Genomic DNA, 25071 nt, shown 5'->3' with positions numbered 1-25071 from the left:
GAATCAATTAATCTGGTGCATGATATATAGGTAGGTGGGAGAAGTGTATATTAGGCTTGCAGAAAGGCTTCGATGGCTTGGTTTTCTGGTCGTATAGATTGATTTACCACTTTGCAATATTCCCCTTTGAATTTAGCCTCAATCAATGCAAAAACACTGGCAGCAGTAGTCGCTAGTGGTTATATACTTGTTATCCCTCTCTCCGAATTGGCAAGCAGCATATACAAATCAGCTGCCCCATACATGATGCAACATGGCATCATTGGCCGGAGGCGCAGCGTTGTTATAAGCGGGCCTACCAAGGCCACACCTGTTTGTTGACGAAGTTTATGCTCTTTAAAAACTAGATGAGCAATGTTACTTTCATCTTTAATTTTTTCATCTTTAGTCACACCAGTTGATGCTGCACATTTTAAGTAGTTTCATAGGCCAATCACTTAATGAAAAGCCACTCACACCATAGATAACAAAATTCATAATGAAGAATGGTATTTTATCAAACTAGATAGTAGAGATGCATATACAAGGCTCCGTAATCAGATTGAAGGTAGAAAAAGAATCCGATCAATGACATCTCAATGTCCCCCCTATCATAGTACAATTGCTAGGCAAAAAACTAAAACAAAATGAGACAACAAAACATCATAGATATGGGATTTTTTTTTTTATGTAGTTTATTACACTGGAGATATGTGCTGCTATTTTCCCGAGTAGATATCCTTGGCGGATTGAAGGGTAGATGCAACAGTAGCAGCAGCGCTGGCCAAGACGCCACCACCAGTGGTTGAATTTCCAGAGGAATGGGGCTGGTGAATCACCTGCACATTCCTCTGCTCTAGGCCTTGCCCTATTGAAGACCTGTAATCCACCGTGTCAACCCTTGTTTCCATTGCATTCAGTGAATTCTTACTCTCCTCCTTCTCCTAGTAATTGAATTGATCAAGTTTTATTCAGAAAGTTGTGAGAGCAACATCATCAAAAAATTGCAAATAAAGAAAAATGTATGAAAGCAAAGGTTCGTGACTGAACCTTAATGGCTTGGTTGTTCATGTTGAATTTCACTCGGACCCAAAAAATGGAACACTATTGAAGATGATTGTGATTTATTTAATTTGAACTTTTGGATGTGATAATAAAGAACTTATATACTTGAATTGTTGTCTCTTTCTCTTCCTAATTTTAGGGGAGTTGGTTGTTGGTTAGTTTCAAAGGATGTTTGGTTAGCCAAAAGACGAGGACCTGGAATTGTGGTCAAAACTAACCAAGCAAACACATCCACATGAAATCCCATCCCATCCCATCCTAACATAAATAATACCACCCACCAACTCCCTGTAAATGAAGATTACCATTTACCAATCATCTCATAGATTGCAAAAAAGGACAGGCCCCCCATAGAGTATGATGGCAGGATGTTAGCCATCGTATATTGTAGTTTCGGGAGGAATACACAGAGGTTGACCTCCAAAAACATGTGCCAAGATAAATAAAATAAAATAAAATAAAAAAAGACTTTACCCTTAATCCCAATACAAACCACTCTATAATTTTATGAAGATTCACAGGTGTATATCAAAGTTTCAATGCAAAAGGGCACGACCTAAAATCCAATGCAGAACGGAACGATTCTATTTCTGGACTCTCACCAAAACAACAAAGCCAATCCCTTAAATGTCAAATTATAGGATTTTCGAACAGATAGAAATAAACAATTCAGTACTGCAGGATATGCTATCACCCTTTAAAGTACAAAAGGACTACATTTTAAATTTCTCACCATAGTAAAACAATAGGCAAAGCAACTCAACCAAAATACCCAGCACCAAAAGGCATGCATTTAAACCCACGTCTCTTCCATTTACTTGTAACTATAATGGACAACACATCAGAGAGGGCAGAAATATATGTAGCAATATTCTACAAAAATTGTTCTGTGAGGATGGAAGTAAGATCACATCCATGAAAGAAAGGGATAATCAGTAAGTCATAAGGGGTGACCCACTGCAATGGACATCGGCAGCATCAGAAATCCTTTGCCTCGGCGACAATGTGGTAATGCCAACAGCATCCACATCAAAATTCACAATATTTTTTCTCTTCTGAGTTTCTGAACTGTTTCTCTCCTCTGAAAGCTCAGCTATGGGACTCAAGGCCTCAGCTTCCTTCCGTCGAAGGGACAGTATGGCTTGAGCTTCGGCCACCACTGATGCATCATTGTCCGTAGCATAAAGAATCTTCTGTATTGCTTCAACAACCTGCAAAATCAATGGAACTCATCACTTCCAATTCTTGGTAGAAATCATTAAGAATGCCACAATACTTCAAGTACATACAGGCGAATTTTCTATCTCAGGACTTTGACACAAAATTTCTATGTCTCTCAATTTTGCAAAGTAGAAATCCCTCTCCTTCTCAAGGCTATCCACTGACAACTTCAACTCTGTGATCTGCATCAAGATCAATATTAGATCTTTTTATACACTGAACCGAAAGTTCTCTTCCTGCACAGACTTGGTACCTGTTCATCATATGCCGGGCCTCCACTAGATGTGGGTCTTGAGGTCTTTACCGTCTGATTTAAAGGGTTTGCTGAAGACACTTCATTCCTTCGTGCATTGTGCGAGGACTGAGATTTAGCGGCAGCTGTGGAACCTTTGGTTGAAGATTGTGATGGAGCGGCAGCTTTCTTGGTTGCTTCTTTTCCTCCCTTGCTAGCCTCTCTCCTATCCAAAGCATTGTATCTAGAAATGCAGAACATTACCACATGAAACTCTCTCTCCGAGTGAAAACAAGCCATTCACCCAAACCTTCAAATGCCTGTCTAGTTCAAAATTGAAGGTTTGTATACATACAAAATTCACCTTTACACATTCAGCATCGACCATACAGTAGATACACAGGAAAAATAGTATTACCAATATAATTCATAACAGTAACATATACAAACTGTATCAGCATTTGAATAACTTCTCTTGGATAGATAAAAGAGAAGTTCTGCACTGATTTAAAAGCTTTACCAAATGCAGAGAGTTTAATCTCTTTAATATTCACTGTAAAAGCGATTTAACTCAGCCACGAATTCTTAATAATTGATCTGTTCCGAAAAAACTGACGCTCAAACACATAACTAAGCCAAGAAAAAGAAATGAGTCTTTAGTCCCCAAACAAAAAATCATACTTTGATTAAAAAAAAAATCCTAAAAAGGGTGATTATAGATAAACTATTTCAAGAAAACAAAATTCTCAACTAGGATGAAAGAGCATAATGTGCGGAGAATAGATAAACTTTGCCTGTGTTACTCAAACAGCTTCTGTCTGACAATATCCACTAACCAACCTTCGTCATCTAGGAACACATCTTGCATTATTGTTTTTCGCTAAAATTTTACTTCAAAACTGAGTATGCTATTGTCAGTACCTGAAGCAAAGTTTTCGTTGTAGATATGATCTTAGCCCTTAGGGTCATTGATTTTGAAATCAATGCCTTTTCTTTTTGCAATTTCAATTTCAAGTTTCTCGTGAAATTTACATTCACACATCAAGCCAGTTAGCACAAGCAAATCGCAATATGTATGCTAATCTAATTAAACAATACAAGAAATGAGACTAAAAAATTAAAATTACTTGTGCAGGATGCCTCCATTAACGGAATCGCAGTACCGCTTCAGCCATTGCATGAACTCCAAATTATCAAGCGGCCTTCCTTTCACAAGCTTGCTCACCTCGATGTGCTACGTACCAGAACAAAAAGAATCAAAGACAAAAATCCAAACGAGTGAGAATCAAATATAGAAAGGTAAAATAAAAATGAAAGAAACTCTACTACGGTACATTTAAATTTCCAGATTTAGGATTTATAGGGCTACACGGAAAATAGATTCAAAGATATTTAAGGGATAAAGCGCCAAAAAAGACTAAACCTTAGTGATCTTGAGTTTGTTAAAGACGTCCTGAAGAACCTTGTAGTTCTGGATCATCTCGTACTCGCTCTTGGCGTCGAAGTTGACCTTGTGCATCGGCACCATCCCTGGATGAACAGCGTCCATAAGCTGGCAGTGAACCGCACCGGAACAAGCCTGTGGTACATAGATCCGGAATGTCAACAGATTTTTAATCAAATAATAAATAAATAAAAAAACAATTTGATCGGAAACAATTGTGAAATTTAGGGTTCGGAGGGGAATGGCAGAAGGTAGAGCGAACCTCTTCAACTTTGGAGAGATTGAGTTGGAGTGTGGAGTTGATCCAAGCGAGGATCTCAGATCTGCCGACGAAGTAAGCGGAGTCCATCATTCCGATATTCGTCGCCATTTTTCGCTTCCTCAAAGTCTCTCTTCCTCTGTGTAATAGCTTAGCTTTTGTACTTCCAATTTCCTAACGGTAAGGAAAGGAGAGAAAGATTTAAAATACAAGAGAGGAGCGGGATTTTCCTAATTCAAAATTCAAAATGGATGGTCGGAACTGGACCAACTTGACCCTTTTTATCCGAATCTGGATTGTTCCTATTAGGGCTTTTGGAGCCCATCTACTAGATGTAAATTGTAAGGAGAACCCAACTTTCTTATAAGCCCAAAGACAAGTAAGGTCATTATTTGGTTGAGCCGACTGTTCAACTTATTAAGGCGAATGATGTCTATATATTTTGCCAGTCGTTACCATTTGGGTTGTTCAGACGAGTTTCAGTCTTATAAAGGCGCCTGTATCATGTGTTTTTATTACCGTTATATATAAAAAAAAAAAAAACAGCAGTATTTTTTATGCTTATAATGTGCCTTTTTTAAATTCATTTTTGGATATAAAGAGTCTAGGGCTGGAAGGCAAACTCTCGAAATTCGAGAGAATGATGGTGTGTTTGAATGTTTAATTTGAGTTGAGTTGAGTTAATAAACTATTATTAGAATATTATTTATTATTATTATTATTATTATTTTAAGATTTGAAAAAGTTAAATTATCTATTATATTTTGTGTTGAGATTTAAAAAAGTTGTAATGATGAGTTGAGATGAGTTTACTTTCCAAACGAAGCCTAAAAATATTCTCGTTATCTCAAGCGGGCAAGTTGATTTCATTTGAGTCATTTGTCTATATCTAGGTCAATTTTGTGTAGATTTAGATTTAGAAGTTTACCTTTGTGTAACTCTAGTATTTTGGGGGTAGCCGAACTATAGGACGTGCTACCCGTCACCTAGCGGGTGGAATGAGTCTTGTTGGAGGTGGAGGCCAGGACGGGAGTTGGTAGTATAGGTTTGTTTGGGAATACAACTGTTCTAAAATAAGCTGCTAATTAATAAACCAACAACCTCATATGAAAACCTTATATATATATATATATATATAATGTTGTAAAACATAATTGACATACTAGTGAGAACTATAATGTCGAGGTGGTAGTATAGGTTTGTTTGGGAACACAACTGTTCTAAAATATTTTCGAACTACTTTACTACTATTTACTATTATTTTACATATCATTAGAAAGACTTTTAGTATCTAAATGGAGCCCAATGAAAAAAATGAACAAGAATAAGAGAATGAGAGAAGCACTTTAAATTCACAAAGTTTGAGTATTTCGCTCATTTAGAGTCAAGTAGTCAATAATTCACAAATTTCGAATATTTTAAGTATTATTGGACGATCTAAAAGCCCTTTACCATAGTTTTATTAATTGATTAAACATCGGACCAGACAAGGATCTACCTAGGTAACTAAGATCTACAGGATACAAGAGAAAAAGAAAACATAAATCCAAGAATTCCTTGTATCTGAAAAGGGGTATGGACCGACTCTGAAATTAGCAGGCAAATTAGTTTCTCACCACAAGATGTATTCAAACAACATCGAGACCGTATGACAACCTATGAATCAATCATACATACACCACTCTGATCTACAAAAGTGTTACAATCTTCTTAGGAACCGTAGTAGTGTGACGAAGACGATGAAGATGGAATTCTCTCAAGAACTTGTAGGACTTCTTTCATTGAGGGTCTCTTGTGTGGGATTGGAGAGACACAGTTGTACCCTAGCTTGAAGCAAGCCAACAAAGCTTCTTCTTTTCCTTCCAAATCAACGCGGATTGCTGCGTCAGCCATCCTCAAAGCCCGACTCTTATCCTCAACTATAAGCCCAGTTCCTTGGCCCATGTCATCTAAAACTATAACCTTCCCAGTAAGTAGCTCAAGTAACATAACCCCAAAAGAGTACACATCCCACTTTGGATTGGGCTTTAGGCTTCTAAGTGACTCCGGTGCATTATAAGGCGATACGCCCAATGAGCTTGGGCTGGGGCTAGGACTAGGCCCAATTGCAATATCTTGAAAGCTATCACGCGAGGTTGTGGATCTCTTGCTCCCAAAAATTCGAGCCGAAGCTCCAGCTTTATAGCTCGTGTCACCGGATACAAGTCTCTCAAGCCCAAAATCCCCAATCTTGGGCTCCATATCGGAGCCCAAGAGGATGTTGCTAGGCTTCAAGTTTCCATGCACGTGCTTCTTGTCGTGGAGGTAAGCAAGGCCGCGGGCCACACCTTTGGCTATCTTGTGCCTGAACTCCCATGGTAGATGGCAAGGCGAGGAGCCCACTTTCCCTGAAATTCAAAGTCCCATTCATCAGTTACTTTAGTAGTCACCAAAAAAAAAAAAAAAAAAAGAGTTGGTAAACTGTCTCTATTAAAATGAGACATTTCCACTAAAATTAAAATAATGAGAGACGAGAGGACTACCCACAAAATTAAACGCTGCCCATGTTTCCTAACATTTATGTGTTCGGAATTACGAGTACTACGTGTATCGCTATCACACTCCCAAATCCGAAATGCTAACGTATTTTGACTTTGGAAAAATTTTTGCATCTGCCTACACTGGCACACATTCAATGCATTGTGTAAAAAAAAAAAAAAAATACGTGAAGTGTGTGTCGAGTGTAGGCAGATGCATAGGAAACCCTTTGACTTTCTATGCATTAAAAACTATGTCATGCTATGCCTACTCCATTGTCAAAAAATCTGCTTTTTACGGCGTACTCTAGCAAAAACCATGTTAACGTGCGCCACACAGAGAGGTGGAGAGAGAGAGAGAGAGAGGGAGGGACTGACTGTAACGAGCAATGGCGAGGCTGCCATTGGGAACGAAGTCATAGATGATGAGCTTCTCGTCGATACCCCAGTAGAAGCCACGAATGCGAACCAGGTTGGGGTGCACTAACTTAGCTATGACACGGACCTGGTTCTCGAAGTCTTTGAACCGCTCCACGCTGCTCTCGCCGATCCTCCGGACCGCAACTGCTGTCCCATCTTCGAGCACTGCCTTGTACATTATGCTCGAACCAGTGGCGCCTAATATATAGGCTGAAGCCTTTAGCAGCGTCTCAAGCTCCAGTTGTTTCTCCCCACCATCGAAGGTCACCAGTGTCCCTCCTTTGCCCTGCTCCTGCTCTTGTTGCCGATGATGATGTTGATTTTCTTGACCCCTTTGGCCGCCATGGTGTTCTCCTAATTCCCCATCGTCAGAGCTCGTTGCCTCTGAGCCATCTTCCTCTTCCGCTGTCTTTCGCAAGCATGACCACCTCGTGAACCCTCTTGACTCGGAGGACGATGATGACATATTATCCGTAGCTGTGTTAGCTTCTTGCTTCGCTGTGTTATCGGCGCTCTTCTTTTTCTTCTTCAGTCGGTACACGTACAGGAAAATCAAAGCGAGAATTGCAATGATTGCAACATCTCCGAGTACAATTCCTATGATCGTTGCTGGTCTCAGCCCGTTTTGACTTCCTTGCTGAGACGATCCAGTTGGTGATCCGGGTGCAAAGTTTTCTTCGGTTGAATTCATCGTCTTTGGAATGGCAGCAATTGCAGGAGGAGAAGTAGGAGCAGAGTCATTAAGCGGAGAAGATGAAGGAGAAGAAGGAATAGGACACGGATTCTTGGTTTGTTCTCCACACAGATCAAGATTCCCAGAAAATGATTTGGAGTCTTGGTTCATGAAAACATCCGATTCAGGGATTTCTCCGTTGAGATTGTTGAATGACAAGTCAATAGTAGCATTACCTGGAATTTTCTCGGCAAACCCTGGTGGGATATTCCCAGAAAACCTGTTATAAGAGATGTTCAAGTAACGTAGACTAGAACCACCAAAGTCAGACGGTAAAGATCCATTCATCAGATTCGAGGACAGATCTAAAACTTGAACAGCTTCGAACCCGCTCGGAATAGTACCGGAAAAGTAGTTGTTCTTCAAAGAAACAACGGTTAGATTTCTGAGGGTAGTAAGGTTGTTGGGTACACTTCCCGCCAAGGCATTGTCAGAGAGGTTAAGAAACTGGACGTTTTTAAGCTGGCCTATTGTCTCTGGTAGCTCCCCAGAGATCAAGTTGTTTGACAAATCAAGAAACTGAAGCTGAGTTGCGTTGAAGAGCGAAGAAGGAAGAGACCCATTGAGAGAATTGTTGGAAAGGTTGAGATTTTGGAGGTGTTCAATCATGCCCAGATTGGCAGGAATCGAACCGAGAAGCTGCGAATTTGGTAGAGCTAAGGCGATCACTGGAGCGTACTGAGTATCGGCAGCTAAGCCTGGAGCTGCACATGTAACTCCTTTCCATGAACATGGCGACTCCTCGTCCTTTGTCCAGCTCTCTAGCACGTAAAGAGGGTCGCTGAGAATAGAGTACTTGAAAGAAAGCAAGAGAGTACCATCTGTATTAAGTCCAGCAGAATGAACTAAAAGTAAAGCAAGTGAAAGAATTCTCCACCATAAATGGAGAAGAAAACTACTCTCAGAGCTCATGATTTTACACACTGATTTTACATCTTCACTCAAGGGAGAGAGAGAGAGAGAGAGAGGTAACTGAGATTTATGATGATGCAGTGGCCATGTGATTGAAGACTGCTATAAAAAATGAGAATGGGTGCAGAAATACACAGCTCACCAAACCAAACTTGGTACCAATATGCTCTCTGCGCTAGTAATTAAGGCTTTACTTGAAATGATTAATTGCTGTCACAAATGTCTTGTTCCTCTCCTTCTCTGTTCCTCTCCTTCTTGTACGCCTATTTTACTTCAATAAAGAAGAAGAAATATGGTACACGAATAGCATCTTTGCTACAAGACACCTAGGTGGAGTTGAAAGTCTCAGAAACTCCCTCTCAGATTGACTTTTCCTAGCCTTCTTTAAATTATTGTTCTCATCATTATAATAATGCTAACAGTAAGATCTTCTCTCTCCCCACTTGATGAACAGCAGTTACGCTGAAGAATGACCCTACAGGTGAAAATGCTACTACAGGTGAAAATGCTACAAGTACTACCTACCCTAACCTTTTCTCTATATTTGATGTTCTTGTCTTCTTCCTTCTTCTATAAACCGTATACAACATGCAACAGGAAGCAGAATTTTGTGAAGTTTTAATTGATTGTCTGGTGATTTCAAGAATTAAAGAACAAAAAGAAATTGCAGAATAAATCAACTGTCACAGAATGCTCATTTCCAAAAGGGGGAAACAGGAGAAACCAACCACCTTGACTAAGAATTATTGTGGGAGGCAAAAGAGGGTCCTAATGTTATCTCATTACAGAATCATTAGTGGAATTGACGAGATATTTGGTCTTCATTCAATGCTCTACCGTTCCAGATTTGACTAGTAGGTATTAATTATGTCTGCCTTGCTTGCATAGATAGTTTGAGTTTTCAGAATTAGCAGAGAAGACTTGAAAACATTGCAGAGTTATTTCTTTGTGGTGGTTAACTACTTTTATTAGCAGAATTCATTTTTCCCATTTTAGATGGTGCTATGATTCTTCTCCAAGTTGTCATCTTGTGACGGTGGACATGACCATGAGGAACACCTTGTCTCATTTTGTACTTTTTATGCAAATTTCAAATACATAGTAGATTTGCCATTAGATTTACTGGCAATAATCCATCTTTGATTGTGGTTTAATTTTTTAGTCTTCTAGACACCAGAGCTACCCGGCCATACACATGGGAATGCATCATGATCTCATCCATCATCAACTAATTATTTTTAAAATTTTTTCCCTTTATCCTTTTTTTAAAATTCTGTGGCAGCTTTACTTGCCACATTAAAAGATAATTTGTCGATATAAAAGTAGTTGAACCCTTTTATAATATCAAATTATAACTAGTACACCAAAGGTTGAAAGATCTAGTGCCTAGTGCCTTGTTTGGTGAACGATTCACTTGGAATGCCCAATCAAGATTAGGGTTTTCTTAGGGAAGTATGACACTCAATTTGAATATCAAAGCTTCTTTATATCTGTTTTCTCCAAGCGAAATAGAAAAACTGTTGGACAAGCTCAAAAGCAGTTAACTTTTTCTTTTTCTGTGAAAAGATGGTAATGGCTTGGCTATAGGGAGAGGTTGGAGGTGGAGGTTGGGCCATGGCTGTTTGTGTAAGATTACCAAAAGAAAACTTTTTGGAAAGGTCAGCTTGGATCCACCAAAGCTAACGATCATCAGGAATTTTTTGACAGCATCTTAGCAAAAATGACATCTTGATTATGTGATGGTATTGCTGCCAGTTTTATATGAATGGTATATATTGTATCGATGTCACGTCAACTTGAAATGCCAAGAAGGGATTGAATATCCTTTAAAGATTTTCCCATTTTTTTAATGTACTATATAAAACCTGGCTTTCTTTGCTTGAGTCTTGTGGATTAAACTTAATATTCCCTAATTTCATGAAAAAACAAAAATGGCACAACAAGGGCATAAACCTTTAACTGAGAAAATGTACAGAGGTAGAATGCAGGCAACCAGAAAATAATATGATTTCTGTCATGTGCACGTGGCTTGGGTAAAAACCCCTGTGAAGACTGCAGAATGCATAGCTGGGCTTTGCTTGAACTCTTGAACTTCAGCAGCTTTTCCACTCCTTTCCCCTACTAAACGGATCTTGTTTCTTTTGCCCTCTCTTCATGGGCACGAAAGTAGAAAGTCTATGCATTTCAACCAGAATACGAACACAGAATCATGATTTGTGATGTCAAAATTGGAAATTATATATGGTGCTCAGTTGCGAAGCATTGCATTTCACTGTCTTGGCCCCTTAGGGAAACCATCCGTTTCCTTTGTCATTACCCAAAGCTCATGAAACTTTATCATCGCATATACTCGTATTAAGTGAGTTGAATGAATCTCGTCAAAAAACTAATGCCATGATCTGTAATTGCACGTGCTGCCCACTAATCCAAATTACTAACGTGTTTTTGGGTCTGAAACCAGACCCAAGAAAGAGATAGACATAATAAAGCATTCATCTTTTAAAAAGCTAGGAAATAAACAAGAACGAACATGGATCGAGGTGATCAGGAAATTACGACCTGGAACTCCTCCAAAGAGTCAGCCCCGTGAATTCTAAGATACGAAGCAGTCAAACATCTTATAGATAATATGAGGTTAATTAATAACTCAACCGGGTCATTAGCCGGTGCTTTTGCCGGAAGGAATCGATGAAGAATTCCTGGCTTGTCAACACCATGGTTGTTTTTTTCCTATTGAATTTGTCTTGATTTCTGTCCCCAGATTGGGATTAGGAAACAATTGAATTGATTATGAAAGAGAAAGGACAACTCTCTTTATTACCTCTACACTTTACACCCAGGTACACAAAGTGCCAGTTCATAGGGAATAATAATGAGATCTGATACTCTGACTGTGATTAAAAAAGCCTTAACAAATTTGGCAGTCATTGATCTGCATATCCAAACTCTGTTTTGAAAGGATTTTGGGAAGAACATTATTGCATTTCAGACCTTAGACTTGTTGCTAAGAGACGAGTAGTAAAAAGCTCATTGTACTTTGAGAAAGACTTTTTAGCAGCACTAAAATGTGCGTTCTAACTTCTATGTACAAGAAAAATGTCACATTCATTGACGTTTTGTGTCAAAGACTCAAAAGGCTCTGAATTAATGGTACTGCCCTAAAGGCTATTCTTGTGATACATACGGCCACATGGGTGCACGAGTCCATGTTCCTGGCTAAGTGTCTGCACCAAGACCCAAACAAACTTGTCTTGTCTTTGGGTCAATCAAACTGCATTCGGCTCCCTTGTCATGGTCTCCGAGGGCCAACCTCGAATTTAGCCTTATGCTATCTAAATAATGAGGCCCAACAGAGCTGAATGCGAACAAACTGACCTTTGTTGGTTAAGCAATCAAGGCGTTATGGGCTTAGGACGGTAAATGAGCATTTAGTAGAGGGATATCCATACCAACATTCTTCCAAATTTAACATAACCCAATTTTGAATAGCTACCCACAGTTGTAGCACCATTTGGTAGAACCGTAGAAACAAAATCTTAAGCTTTTATTTGGCAACAATTACTACAACAGCATCGTCCATAAAGTCCTGATCTTCGTACGTACCAATAAATTAAACCAAAGCTTTCTTACTCCCAACAAATCTAGCAGGACTAAACCCAGAAAGATCAACAATGCTAGCATGCCCATCCAACACAAGCTCGGCCAGGGCAGCCCCAGTGGCTGGGCCGTTCAAAATACCCCAGCAACTATGCCCAGTTGCCACATAACACTTCTGAATTCCAGGAACCTCCCCGATCACAGGCACACCATCATCGGTACAAGGCAAGAAACACGCTTGCTCTGCCTTCACTTGCGCCTCTCCTTCACCCAAATGGCTTGACACCGTCCTAGCCACCCTCTTAAGCACCTGTATCGATTCCGGGTTACCGGCGATCTGCTCCGGATCATCTGGCACCTCTGCCTCCGCCGACATCCCACATACGTACACCTCCCCTGAGAATCCATTACACCCCCAAACTCGGGCCTTAGAACACTCTTTTTGGTCATCAGCTCAACATTTCAATTCTTGAACTGGAGCTAGGCATTGTCCAAATTCATGCATAATGATCAGAAATGTAAAAATTAGGAAGTGAAGAATATACCTGTGGGACGAGGGTACACTTCGGGGTCCAAGGGTTTTCCCCCTTGAGACGGATAGTAGCTGAGGAAAAGCGCATGCGGGGTTATAGCATCGGTCTCTTTCGGCTCCAACACAATGCTATGAGCTTTGAGACCGTACACTCTAAACAGCGACGACAAAAGTTCCAATTTACAAGACCAAGGTCCAAGTGCCAATACCACAGCATCCGAGTCAATCACCCGGCCACCTTCGAGCACGACCGATCTGACTCGGCCTCCCTCCACCTCCACGCTCTCCAATTTCCCGATCACCACCTCCACGCCGTAACTCTCCACAGCTTTGGTAATCAGGGTCCGAGTAAAGAGCTGGGGGTGAACTTGCGCCGTGGTTGCGAGGGTTCCGATAGTTTTGGAGCTCCGAATTCGCCCATCGACCCAACCTGGAACGATATTGGAGTTACCGGAGGGTTTGGAACCTGATGGAGGGTCCGGCGATTCGGTAATGGAGAGACTGAGAGTGGTGAGGGGTCTGTAGCCGTAGGACTGTGGCCCATCGAGTTCCTGGGCAAGCGAACGGTGGAGATCGAAGCTGGCCCGGGCCAGGGCAGAAACGGGCCCACCGTCGCACCAGTCGAGCGCGAGGAAACCACCGGCTTTCCCGGAGGCTGCGCAGGCCACGGAGGACTTCTCGACGAGTGTGACGCACGCACCCTTCTTGGCTAAGAAATAAGCTGTGCAAACGCCGATGACTCCACCGCCACAAACCACCACGCGCCTTGGATGTTCGTCCATGGGTGACGAAGATGATGACGATGATCTGATCGAGGTGCAAACGAAGGTTCTAGAGTTGCGGACTTGCAGGAGAAATGGGGAGAGCGACGAAGGCGGTGATGATATCACCACCGCCATATCTATTTGCCACAGTTCTTCATCGGAGGACTGACACGTGGGATTATTTACCGGAGCTTTTAGGCAAAGGAACAGACAGCCTCGGCCCAGTTTACAAAGATAAAGGTCCCAGCCCAATTAAGCCCAGTTTAGAGCATCACATTGACTTCTTCAAAAGTTAATCTATCTTTAAAATTTTAAAAATTATAGATAAAATAATTTATATTAGCTTCTTCATAAAGTAAAAATTTCAACTATGAGTTATTGTAATTTTAAGTATATTTTTAAATTTATAATATTTTATTATTAAAATTATCACAATTATTTTGCTTTTCAGTTTTAATTTCTCATGATTTTCGTTTCTCTCGAACGCCCTTTCAATTTTATTTTTGTGTTTAGTTTTAAAATATGTGAAAGAAAAATATATTATTATTAATTAATATATAGTTAGTGTAATTTTAAAATATGAAAAAAAAATTAAAAATAATATTATATTATTATTTTGACTAATCTAATATGAAATTATAGTTAAAGAGGTTTTGAATTTATAAAAAATATATATTTTTTATCAGATTTTAAAAATGATTTTGATGAAGTCAATATTAATGCTTTTAGCAAAGGAACAGCCGCGGCCTATCTGACACTAATATGTAGGTCCCGGCCCAAATAAACCCAGTTTAATGGTGTTCCAAAATCTTCTTCAGTCCAAGATACAGGCCCAATAAGCAGTTGACAAATCTCATATCCACAACCGAGCTAGGCAGGCTTCAACATTGGTTGATCTGGACACAGCTTTCCGAGACAGTGGAAATATTACATTCGATAGATTCGGCCCATTAATATTACATGGGTCACATATTTTCATCGGGTAGGTATTTGACTAAAATTGCAATTTGTTTCCTATGAATGATCAACTCATTTTTATATATGCATAAAAAATTTAATTAGGTACACTTGGATCCCAGCTAAAATCCCAATTTGTTTCCATAATAAACCCATGTTAATTCAAATAGAAAGCCATATAAAAACAAAATAAAAATTATCAATAACGTACAATTAAAACCTAGTTCTAATGATAGCAATAGTTTTTAACTTTTTTATTTATGTTTTTGTACCAACTAACAATGGGTTTGAGCATAATGGACACATTGATATTTAAACTAAAAACTTAGTTTGGGCATATGTTGATGAGAGACGAGTGTTATGAGACATGTTTGGCGTATCCCGAGTAATGTTAGATACTGTTGTGGAGTGTGCAAGCGCGACGCAATCATTTTAAAAAAGAGTATGATTTTTTTAATGTAGGTTTGGTATTTACTCACTTACCCGCGCTTACGCACTGCAAATATCATTTCTCAAACAATAATGAAATGGACCTAATTATATGGAATCATTTAAAGCAGAAGTGCATGACTAGTGGGTTATGACCTGGCCACGAGTTTTATCCTTTGGTTATAATCTGAAATGAGTGAGTCACTCATGTAAAAATCACTTACATCTATTAGCATTACAGCTTGCAAAGCTTAGCTTTTGTATTGTTTTGTGTCTGCAAATTGCATCACCATTTGTATAATAATTGTCGTCCCTTGCAAGGACCCAGAAGACTTGATATGCGCACTAAGGCGACAAGAAATGCTCGTAGCCTAAGTAGCATCCTCCATCAAGTTGGGGTAGGTGAATTATTTCTTTTGTCACCGATCAGTACTGCTTTAGAAATGAACAAATATATATATATAATATATATTTATAGTGCTAACCAGAACAGCAAGATCAACCTTCTGGATCTAACATACATGTTGCATTCTCAGTCTCCAATGAGAGCATGATGTTGAGAGGCTTGGAACCTTTGCTGCATGTTTTCACTCTGGAGCAAGACTTTTAGGTCAAGTTGCAGTTTCTTTTTTCACGTTATTCTCTGGACAAAATATCGAGTTGGGATTTTCTTTCAATGTTTTTCTGGGATTGGGATTTCTGAGGTCCCCACATAATTTAAAATACTTATCCCTTTATTTTTTTCCATATGTGAGCAGAAAATTAGATTTCAATTCTGCTTTCACACGTTATTCATTAAGTATCCTTGGAGATTCGATTTCTTTTTAACTCGTATTATATCGTATAAAGTGATTACATAAAAATAATCTCATAAATTGATATGACTTGATATGATCATTTGTCAGATTATAAAGTAAAAAAATAAATCCGACGGATCACATAATGTAATTTTTGTTTGGTACTCCTATCCTATCATACTATATAACATGCCATGCAAATTGTTTGAAGATAAGACTGTAATTTGTAATGACATGAGATTTAATAATAAGTACTCTAAAATATGTCTTTCCTTTTTCTAACTGCCAACACCATCGGTATTTATTCTCAACTCCCAACAAACCTCCACTTATAATTATCCAGTTAGTTAACCTCCAACCATAAAAACTGATTTTCATAATAATATATGATCGAGACTCAAGAGAGTTGCTCCTTAAATACTTAGATGTGAAATCAAAAAACCCACATCTGGATAAGAATGTAGCTAAAATACAAAAGGGACATTCTTAGGTCACTATTATCAAACGTTTGAAAATTTGTGTAATGTATTGTATGTATGTATGTATTTTACTGTTTGTGTGGGATTGGAGGCGTTATCTGTGTACCATCACTTTCATACATTAGAGCCACAACCAAAATGACTTATCTACCATCACAACAGTACAACTCCTCTGTTTAAATTAGGACCCAGAAGGGCAGGCAGAACCATGAAAATTATTAAGAAAAGAAAATACCCAAAAAGAAGAAGAAAAGTGTCAAGTTGTAAACAGACAGACAGTTGATTGTGTGCAAGTGGGTTAATGTCTTTTAGTTTGCCCCAGGTAATATTGGGTAGAGAATTGTATTATCGGACCTTATCTGTCGTCCTCTTGGTCGCCGACTCGCCATTTATTGCTTTACTTCAGTCAACTCACTGTCGTGCTCCAGTTTTCTTTCAAATATGGAGCAATTTCTTTCTAGGTTCTTCTAGCGTCGGATTCAGATTTTGAAGTTCAAAAACATTGTGGTAAAACAATAGCAAAAATGAACAGAAAATTGATCGACTGAAGACATGACAATTACGAGAAATTAAAAGACCTTTTTCTATTTTTTTTCATTTTTTCTCTTTTCCGGTGGCTTTTTTTTTTTATGTTTCCTAAACCTGAGGCCAAGACGGCCATAGAAAGATCAAAGTTCCAGTTTTTTTTTTTCCTTTCCAGATTTCTTCCGCTTGGATTCAGCTTCAGCTTCTCTCTCTCTCTCTCTCTCTCGTTGACATCTCTCTGTACAATGCCCAAACTTATTTCCTAAACACCAGCGAAAAGAAGAAAACAAAGGCCCAGTTTTCTTTCCCCCATTTTATCCGATATTCCCACCAACTAAGACTACTACTCGATCCTGCCGATCCCGATTCTCTTCATAGCAAGATTCCTAAACACATCATCATCCCTCGCACCCATACACAACCCACCACTCTGCTCCAGCATATAGCTCCTCACCTCCTTCCTTATCATCTCCTGTATTACCCCCATTAGCTCCGCGCTCAATGGCACCAACCCAATGCTCCGATCCTCTTCCCGGATCATCTCTGCCGCCGGTGTCGGGTTCGTCGCCGGTACCGGGAATAAAGGTATTGTCGTTACGTTTGCTGCTTGAGACGCTGACTCTGTGGAAGCCTGGTTAGAGGGCTCGCCGCAAGAATCGGCGATACCCGGCAGTGACAGGGACAACGATGTCGGAGGGTCAATATTGGTATTGGTTGTCGACGACGTCGTTTCCATGGGAGGTACGACACCGCCGGTCCTTGCCACGGGCCGGTATACATGAGACGACGGCGGCAAAACAGGAACGCTGGAATAATCGCTCACATCGGATCCGGATGGACTGCTCGGGTTCACGTAAAGCCCGGTGGGGATGGGCACACCCGAACCCGCACTCAACGACCTCTTCAACGGCTGCTCCTGCTGAGTCAAATTCCCATCGTACCCACATCCATCTTCGGTCCCCGACGAGGAGCACTTGCGCTTGAGCGTGGAGTTCCAGTGGTTCTTGATGGCGTTGTCGGTCCGACCCGATAGTAGGCGGGCGATGGTGGCCCACTTGTTCCCAAAACGAGCGTGGGCCCGAACTATGGTGTCGTCCTCCTCGGGAGAGAACGGCCTGTGCTCCACCTGCGGAGAAAGCTGGTTGCACCACCTGAGGCGGCACGACTTCCCGGAGCGTCCGGGAATGGACTTACTTATCAGCGACCAGTTCCGGGGGCCATGCTTCCGGACCAGCCTTTGTAGGGCTTCGTCTTCCTCAGCGCTCCAGGGACCCTTGATCCGATCCATTTCGTTTTTACAAACCGCCATGGCTGGTTTTCTCTCGCTCTCTCTAGTTTCGATTTCTTAGGTTATTCGAAAATGGGTAATTAGTTGGAGAGCTGATTTAAATGGGAGAGAAGGCTGAGAAGGGGATATATAAATGAGAGGGGGGAACAGGGGTGACGGCCCACGGGTTGAGCAAGTAAACATTTGGGAAGAGAAGAACGAGGCTTCGAGAGCAATCGGTACCGCTTCTACCAGTGAAGCGGTTTTAGGGACTCTGCGATACAGCTGGATAATGGACACGCGTCAACACGTCTGAGTTGCACTGATTTACACATAACATAACTCACTATCTATTATAAATTTTTTTCCCCAAAATGGGACGCTCCCTATCCTATGACACTATGCTATAATACGAGGGAGCGTCTGCCGAAGCGCACTCTATTTATCTTTTTATTTCTATCCACCATTAAAACAAAGAATATTTTTTATAACACTTTCCATATTTTATATTTTAAATATAAAATATTTTTATTTTATAATATTATTATATAATATATTATTTAATATGTTGTGTATATTATTACTTTTAACATAATACTACGATAAAACTTTTTTATTGTTTTTAAATCGAAAATTTTATCTCAACGAAAATGTTGGCACGTGAGATTTTATGATTATTCGTAACGCCTCCGAGATAAAACCACGTACATGATAAACATGATTTAATCATGATAATTAAGTTTCCATACTTTTTTTTATTGATTAATACGTATTTTTTAACTCAATGTTATCATAAATCAGCATTATCGTCTCAGTTTTATAATATTATTTTCAGATTATATTTTGTGAAATTTAAGAATTATGTAAGATAATAATCTAAACTGAATTAAAAGATATATATATATATGTCGTTTGTTTTTATACAAATGAGATGAGATAAAATTAATTTAAATAAAAATTTAAAAAATATTATTAAAATAAATTTTTTTAATATTATTTTTATTTTAAAATTATAATAATTAAATAAAATAAAATAAGATAATAAATTTTATAAAAATAAACGAACTAAATAGAGTGACAAAAGAAAGGGTTGGAAAGAAAAAATATTAAAGAGAAAAAGAAAATAATGATATTTATAAGTGGATAAAGATGAGAACAGTTGGCGTAAGGTATTTGATTTTTGGGTTTGACTGAAGTAGCCAGGCTGTAGAGCATTATCGTGTCGTGTTCTGTGTGGGATTTTTTTTTTTTTTTTTTCAGTTTATCAACTGACAAATATATTTTAAAAACAGAATCTGAACGGAAAATTTTGGAATTCCTACGTCGATAAAATTAAACACAAAAAACGGCCACACGAAAAAGCAGAGAAGAGAACAAAACGACAAGAGCGGTCGCAAAATGAGGAAGGGGCGAAGGGAATTATTACTACTTTGCTCTGTCCCAACAAGCCAGCCTGTAAACCTGCCACCACCAGGTCCACCACCAGCTCCATCTTTAACGGTCTCTTCTTCCCACCGACACCTGTCGGTCACCCATTCCTTTCCCCGACACCCAAAAACCACCTCTCCTTCTAACCTTTTTTCTGTACGGAACCGGTCATCCAATCCGCACGCTCCTCCCCTGACATTGACAAGGACAATGGGACACTTTCCTAGTTTCTACCCAGCCTTAAAAGCTTCCTCCACACTTTTCAAATTTTACTTAATTGCCAATGAAACAGTTTTTAATCTCAGTTTAGTAACTTTTTTTTTTTTTTTGTCCTTAGAGCCTTGACTTCGTTTGGTTACCAAATATCTCTTAACTCATTTCAACTCATTATTACAATTTTTTTAAATTCTAATACAAAATATAATAAACAATTCAACTTTTTCAAATCTCAAAATAATAATAATATTAAAAAATAATATTCTAACAATATTTTATCATCTCAACTCAACTCACTTCAACATCCAAACACAACCTAAAATTTAGCTAAAATTTTAACTTTTAGCTATAGTATTAATTTTTGACTAAATGACTATATATTGAATTAGTTATCTTAAAGTTAAAATAATAATATTATATTATATTTTTTTTTAATTTTTTTTTACAAATACAATTCATATATTTTCTAGATCTTCATGTTTTATAAAAATAATGTATCTACTCTATCAATATTCACAATCAGTAGAATAAATAATGTGCATGACATGCATGTTTTACCATTCAAAGAGAGAGAAATGATGAAATAATAAAATATTACTTTCCATTGTGAATAGTAGCTAGTCATGTTTGGAGAGGACTTAAGATTTACTGTAACTCAAGTCTTAAGTTTTGAATTTTTGGCTAGTCCAATGTGGAAGCTTTTTCTCACATTTAACTAAAATTTAGACTTGCATTAATATTTGGCTAGTCCATTATCGATGCTCAAGTTAGAATCCTCTAATTTCTGGACGGAAGGATTAAGGAAATGTTTGGTTGATAGATTCAATTTAAACATGTCATTTTATTTTTTTACCCGAGTAATAAAAATGATTCCAAATATCTTTGTACGTAAAATAGGATAAAAAAATAATTTTACATTTTTAAGTGGGTGTGAGGCTTATTAGTAACACAGCTCATTAAGTTTAGTCTAATTTTAAGTTGAATCGAACATTCAAATATCTAACTCTTAAATTATTAAACTTATCTTAACTCAAAATCTCTTTACACGTAGAATTCACAATATTTTTTTAATTTAATACTCTTTACACGCGGGATCCACAACCATTTTAACTTTCCATAAATATATCTAAACTCATTTTAGGTGGACTCCACAAAACTCATTCCATCATTTCAACTTAGTACTATTTATAAATAAATCAATTCAGCTCAATATCCAAACGCAGCCTAAAAATTAAAATAAAAAATATGCCTCTTGCATCATGTGGAAAATAAAAAATAAAAATAAAGATAAAGAATATAACATGTTGTCTGAACATAAACGGACTACGTTTGAATGTTAAGATAAATTGAGTTAAATTATGAATCTTAGTATTTTATGAGTCACATTGATATGAGTTCAATTTTTTAAGTTGAAATTTGAAATAGGTTGAAATTACTTTAACTTTTTTATAAAAAGTTAAAAATTTAATAGATCTCATTAATTTGATATGAGCTGAGTTTAATTCAACATCGAACACAAACTTAATTACTTGTAAACTGTAGTATTCTTAATTATTTGTTTAACATTATCAACATGTCCATGTCGTTTGTTCGGTAAGTAGGCTGTCTTGATCGTTGAACAAGTACTACTTGCTAGTTTTACAAACCCAAGTAATGGACATTCACGTCACTTCGACAATTTTGGTAAGAGGATTGTCATTCCTATACCTTCATGCATTGATCAATTCTTGGCCAACGTTTTACGTAAAAGAATAGATAATCTAACAACCCAAACATTTTCCATGCGAACTTATCGTCGTGATATCCATTATATGCATAATTAACATTTAGAATTATGCATTTTTAATACCTTTTAATAACATGAGAGTATCAAATATTCGTACTCAAAAATTAATTATTCCTCAAAAACGATGTACCTCTTAAAATCCAAATTCTCTTGTTCATACTTACAAATTCTTATTGTAAATAGAGTTATTATACTATTAAGTCGTGTGTAGAGTATATTATTCACTTCAAGTATTCTTATCTGATGATATTTTATTATTATTTATTATTTTATTATTACTTTTTACTTATTTTTCATGACTATTGATTATTATTTAATATTTTATTATTAATTTTTTATTACTATTTATAAAATATCTAAAAATACCTCATTACCAAAATATAATTTTTTAAAATTATTAACCGAATTTTAAAAATCTACAATAGGAAGGAGGTAGACATAGATTAGATCTAATAAAATTAATATTTTTTGTTAAAAAAAGATGTTAAATATTTAATAAATATCATAAAACCCACCTTATAAATTTATCTCTTTTCAGTTTACCCGTAAATTCAGTCAGGAAAAACTATGGAGAACCCAAATATTTAAAGAACTTTCTGTTGTTAATTTTCCTTGTGATAATAACGAAGAAATGTGAGTCGTTGGTTCGAAAGGGGAAAAAAAAAATGAAAAAAGAAAAAAAAGTCAAAAGAGAAAAAAAAGGAAAGATTTTGCATTCATGGAGAATCGTACTTTCAGATCAGTAACCGTTACGTGGGGACAGCTGTAAGCGAACCCATCCCGTCCGCCTTCTTTTCCTTTTTTTTTTCTTTTTTTTTTTTCCTTTTTCTTGAATCCTGTTTTTATCTTCTTCAACAGTCCAGCATGTGCAAAGTAGACTCCATCACGTGCTCGAGTCTCCCTCCAAGGAGACACACGTGCGAGTTGCCACTCCCGGACCAGCACGGAGCGAGCAAATCTCTAATTTACACATTTACCCTCTGTTAATATAAAAATAGCAAATGGTAGTCAGCCCTTTAATGTGTTCTTGAATTTTGATTGTTAGTATATTTTAAATATTTTAAAAAATTATCAAATTATATATATTTTTAAAAAGAACTGCAGCCTTGTAGCATTGTTAAAATAAGGGTCTAAAATCTTCATTGCTGATATGGTTGGTAAATTAACTCGTGGGTCACGTGATAGTGAACAGTCGCGGAGGTTTCATCCATTTGTATAATTGAGGTTGGTTTTAGGTACTGCTGCTCAAATCTCTTGCTGAATATCTACTCATCTTTTTCACATCACATATTATATATAATCTTTTTTTTTTCTTATTAAATCTATAATGTATGAATAATAAATAGAATAAATCAATTAGATTAAAAAAATAAATTAAATTAAAAAAATTAAAATAAACCAAATATAATATTAATCTAAGAACCAAATATAATATCTCATATTTTTAACTAATGGATAGTATTTATTCTAAGTGCAATTGAGAAGTTTATGTTTTTCGAAATGTTTTAGTCACAAATTTTTTTTATAAAAGTAAATTTATAAATTGATGTAGGTTCATGCGGTACGTTGAATTATGAAATTAATTTTATTATAAAATTAATCTAACATCTCACATGAAACCACATTAATTTGTGAGTTTAATTTTATAAAATTTCAATGTGACATGAATACTTTTCATTCTAGTATGTCCAAGAACAAGTGATTCTAGCTCCCAAACGTAACCTAGCCAATTCATTCATCCAAGTATTAAAACAAGGGAAATATTATAGCTATAAAAGGATTACAGAAAATTAATTTCACAAATTGACATGACTTGATGTGGTTTATCAAATTATAAAATTATTTTTATTATATAATAGATCTAACGAATTAGATAAAATCACGTAGATTTATAAAATTATTTTTATATAATTCATTTGTAGATATAGGAGAGTACTCTTAAAACAATCTTATCCAAATAAGAGTACCACCACCAAGATTACACTTTAGATTAAAAAAAAAACTTGTCTGCAAAGTCCTATCACTTGAACCAATTTAAATAATACAGAAACTTCAAAACATTGAAACTCGAGAATAGAATATGGTTAAATTAATAAGACGGTGCCATAGCTTTGTATTAAAGTTTCTAAGACTATATAACTCCGATTTTCCGCTTTCTTTTTCATCAATTAACGAAAATAACCTTATTTTGTTCACAAATACACCTCACACTTAAAAAAACATAACAAATTGTTTACTTTTCTATATCTTTTAAAGAAATTAAACAATCAAAAAAAAGTCTAATAATTTTGTAAAAGCTTTAGTTACAGGATTATTGGAATCCCAATACTCTTTTTATTTTTGTAAAAAGTCAGCGTGAAAGTATATCAATAATTCCCTCTTAATTTTAAAAAATAAATATATTTTTAATTGTCAATCATATTCATTGATATAGTCTATTTCAAACAGTTAATTAATTTTAATAATTGACTTAAAAAATCATCAAAATACGATTTTTTTTTAAATAATTACATTTTATTCACAAGTCATGTGAATGAAAATAGCAAAACATCAGTGATATTAGTTATGAATGAAAGATACTTCCGGGAGGTAATGAAATCGATTATTATTTTTAGATAAATACTTTAACTACAAACGAATTATATAAAATAATTTTATAAAATAACACATCTTGATGTGATATATTAGATTGTAAACTTAATTTTATTTTAAAATAGATTTAATATATTATATAAAATCACGTTATTTTATAGATTTATTTTTGTATAAATTTTTTCATCTTGTATTTTACTTTTTAATCAAACTTGACCGGCCAAATTTGGGTTCATACACGGTATATTTTATTATATGTTTCATATTTATCTCTCCTGAATTATTTCCCTACCGATAGGATTGAGTAAAAATCCGACAATCTGACTTCGAATCGGACTCCGCTCCGACTCCGAGTTTTTTCCCTATTGAAATCAGAGTCGGAAGAATCGACTCCGACTCCGCTCCGATTCACCTCCACCTCCGACTTGACCCTCTGACTCCGCCTCCGATTTTATACATATTTTATAAAAATATATGTGTTTTTCATTATATTAATCATTTAAATTTTATACAACTATATCTTATATAATTAGTTAAACTCAATAATATACTAGTTCAATAATATATTTATACTATAATATATAGACTAAATTGACTAATAAATAATAATAGTTTAATATATGACTATATGTAAATATCGTACTATTACAAATTTACAATATTGCTACCATGTTACATGTAAGTTGTAACACTAAATTACTAATGTATAAATATAATAACATGTAATACTAATGTATATATAATATACTATAAACACTAAGATGCATAATAACATCAACATGTAATACTAATGGATAAACACTAATCTATAAATTTAGAATAACATATAATACTAATGTATAATAACTAAAGTATTATTCATATAAATTTTATATAACAATATCTTGTATTAATTATATTTTTTGACTTAATAAAATATTA

At 36.5% G+C, this 25071-nt stretch overlaps 5 protein-coding genes across 5 annotated transcripts; all 5 read right to left on the bottom strand.

The window, feature by feature from the left end:
* Positions 1 to 401: 401 nt before the first annotated feature.
* On the bottom strand, positions 402 to 1406 carry LOC109009078. Its single transcript, XM_018989422.2, has 2 exons — positions 1030 to 1406; positions 402 to 923 (listed from the first exon to the last, which is right to left on the bottom strand). The coding sequence occupies exons 1-2, from the start codon at positions 1048 to 1050 to the stop codon at positions 699 to 701; spliced, it is 246 nt and encodes an 81-aa protein (XP_018844967.1). The 5' UTR covers positions 1051 to 1406; the 3' UTR covers positions 402 to 698.
* A 392-nt stretch (positions 1407 to 1798) lies between these two features.
* Positions 1799 to 4415, bottom strand: LOC109009117 (microtubule-associated protein RP/EB family member 1C). Its single transcript, XM_018989489.2, has 6 exons — positions 4204 to 4415; positions 3921 to 4076; positions 3625 to 3731; positions 2519 to 2741; positions 2334 to 2447; positions 1799 to 2255 (listed from the first exon to the last, which is right to left on the bottom strand). Exons 1-6 carry the CDS (start codon positions 4309 to 4311, stop codon positions 1977 to 1979), a joined length of 987 nt encoding a protein of 328 aa, XP_018845034.1. The 5' UTR covers positions 4312 to 4415; the 3' UTR covers positions 1799 to 1976.
* A 1342-nt stretch (positions 4416 to 5757) lies between these two features.
* LOC109009118 (probable LRR receptor-like serine/threonine-protein kinase At4g37250) lies at positions 5758 to 9091 on the bottom strand. Its single transcript, XM_018989490.2, has 2 exons — positions 7095 to 9091; positions 5758 to 6587 (listed from the first exon to the last, which is right to left on the bottom strand). Exons 1-2 carry the CDS (start codon positions 8779 to 8781, stop codon positions 5911 to 5913), a joined length of 2364 nt encoding a protein of 787 aa, XP_018845035.1. The 5' UTR covers positions 8782 to 9091; the 3' UTR covers positions 5758 to 5910.
* Positions 9092 to 11795: 2704 nt separating this feature from the next.
* LOC109009119 (putative oxidoreductase TDA3) lies at positions 11796 to 13877 on the bottom strand. Its single transcript, XM_018989491.2, has 2 exons — positions 12924 to 13877; positions 11796 to 12774 (listed from the first exon to the last, which is right to left on the bottom strand). The coding sequence occupies exons 1-2, from the start codon at positions 13807 to 13809 to the stop codon at positions 12392 to 12394; spliced, it is 1269 nt and encodes a 422-aa protein (XP_018845036.1). The 5' UTR covers positions 13810 to 13877; the 3' UTR covers positions 11796 to 12391.
* A 2975-nt stretch (positions 13878 to 16852) lies between these two features.
* LOC109009120 (transcription factor MYB44) lies at positions 16853 to 18258 on the bottom strand. Its single transcript, XM_018989492.2, has one exon. It carries the CDS (start codon positions 18168 to 18170, stop codon positions 17205 to 17207), a length of 966 nt encoding a protein of 321 aa, XP_018845037.1. The 5' UTR covers positions 18171 to 18258; the 3' UTR covers positions 16853 to 17204.
* Positions 18259 to 25071: the final 6813 nt, after the last annotated feature.

Source organism: Juglans regia, chromosome 7 (genome assembly GCF_001411555.2).
Source record: "Juglans regia cultivar Chandler chromosome 7, Walnut 2.0, whole genome shotgun sequence".
NCBI lineage: Eukaryota > Viridiplantae > Streptophyta > Magnoliopsida > Fagales > Juglandaceae > Juglans > Juglans regia.
This window is presented reverse-complemented; position numbering and strand designations above follow the sequence as displayed.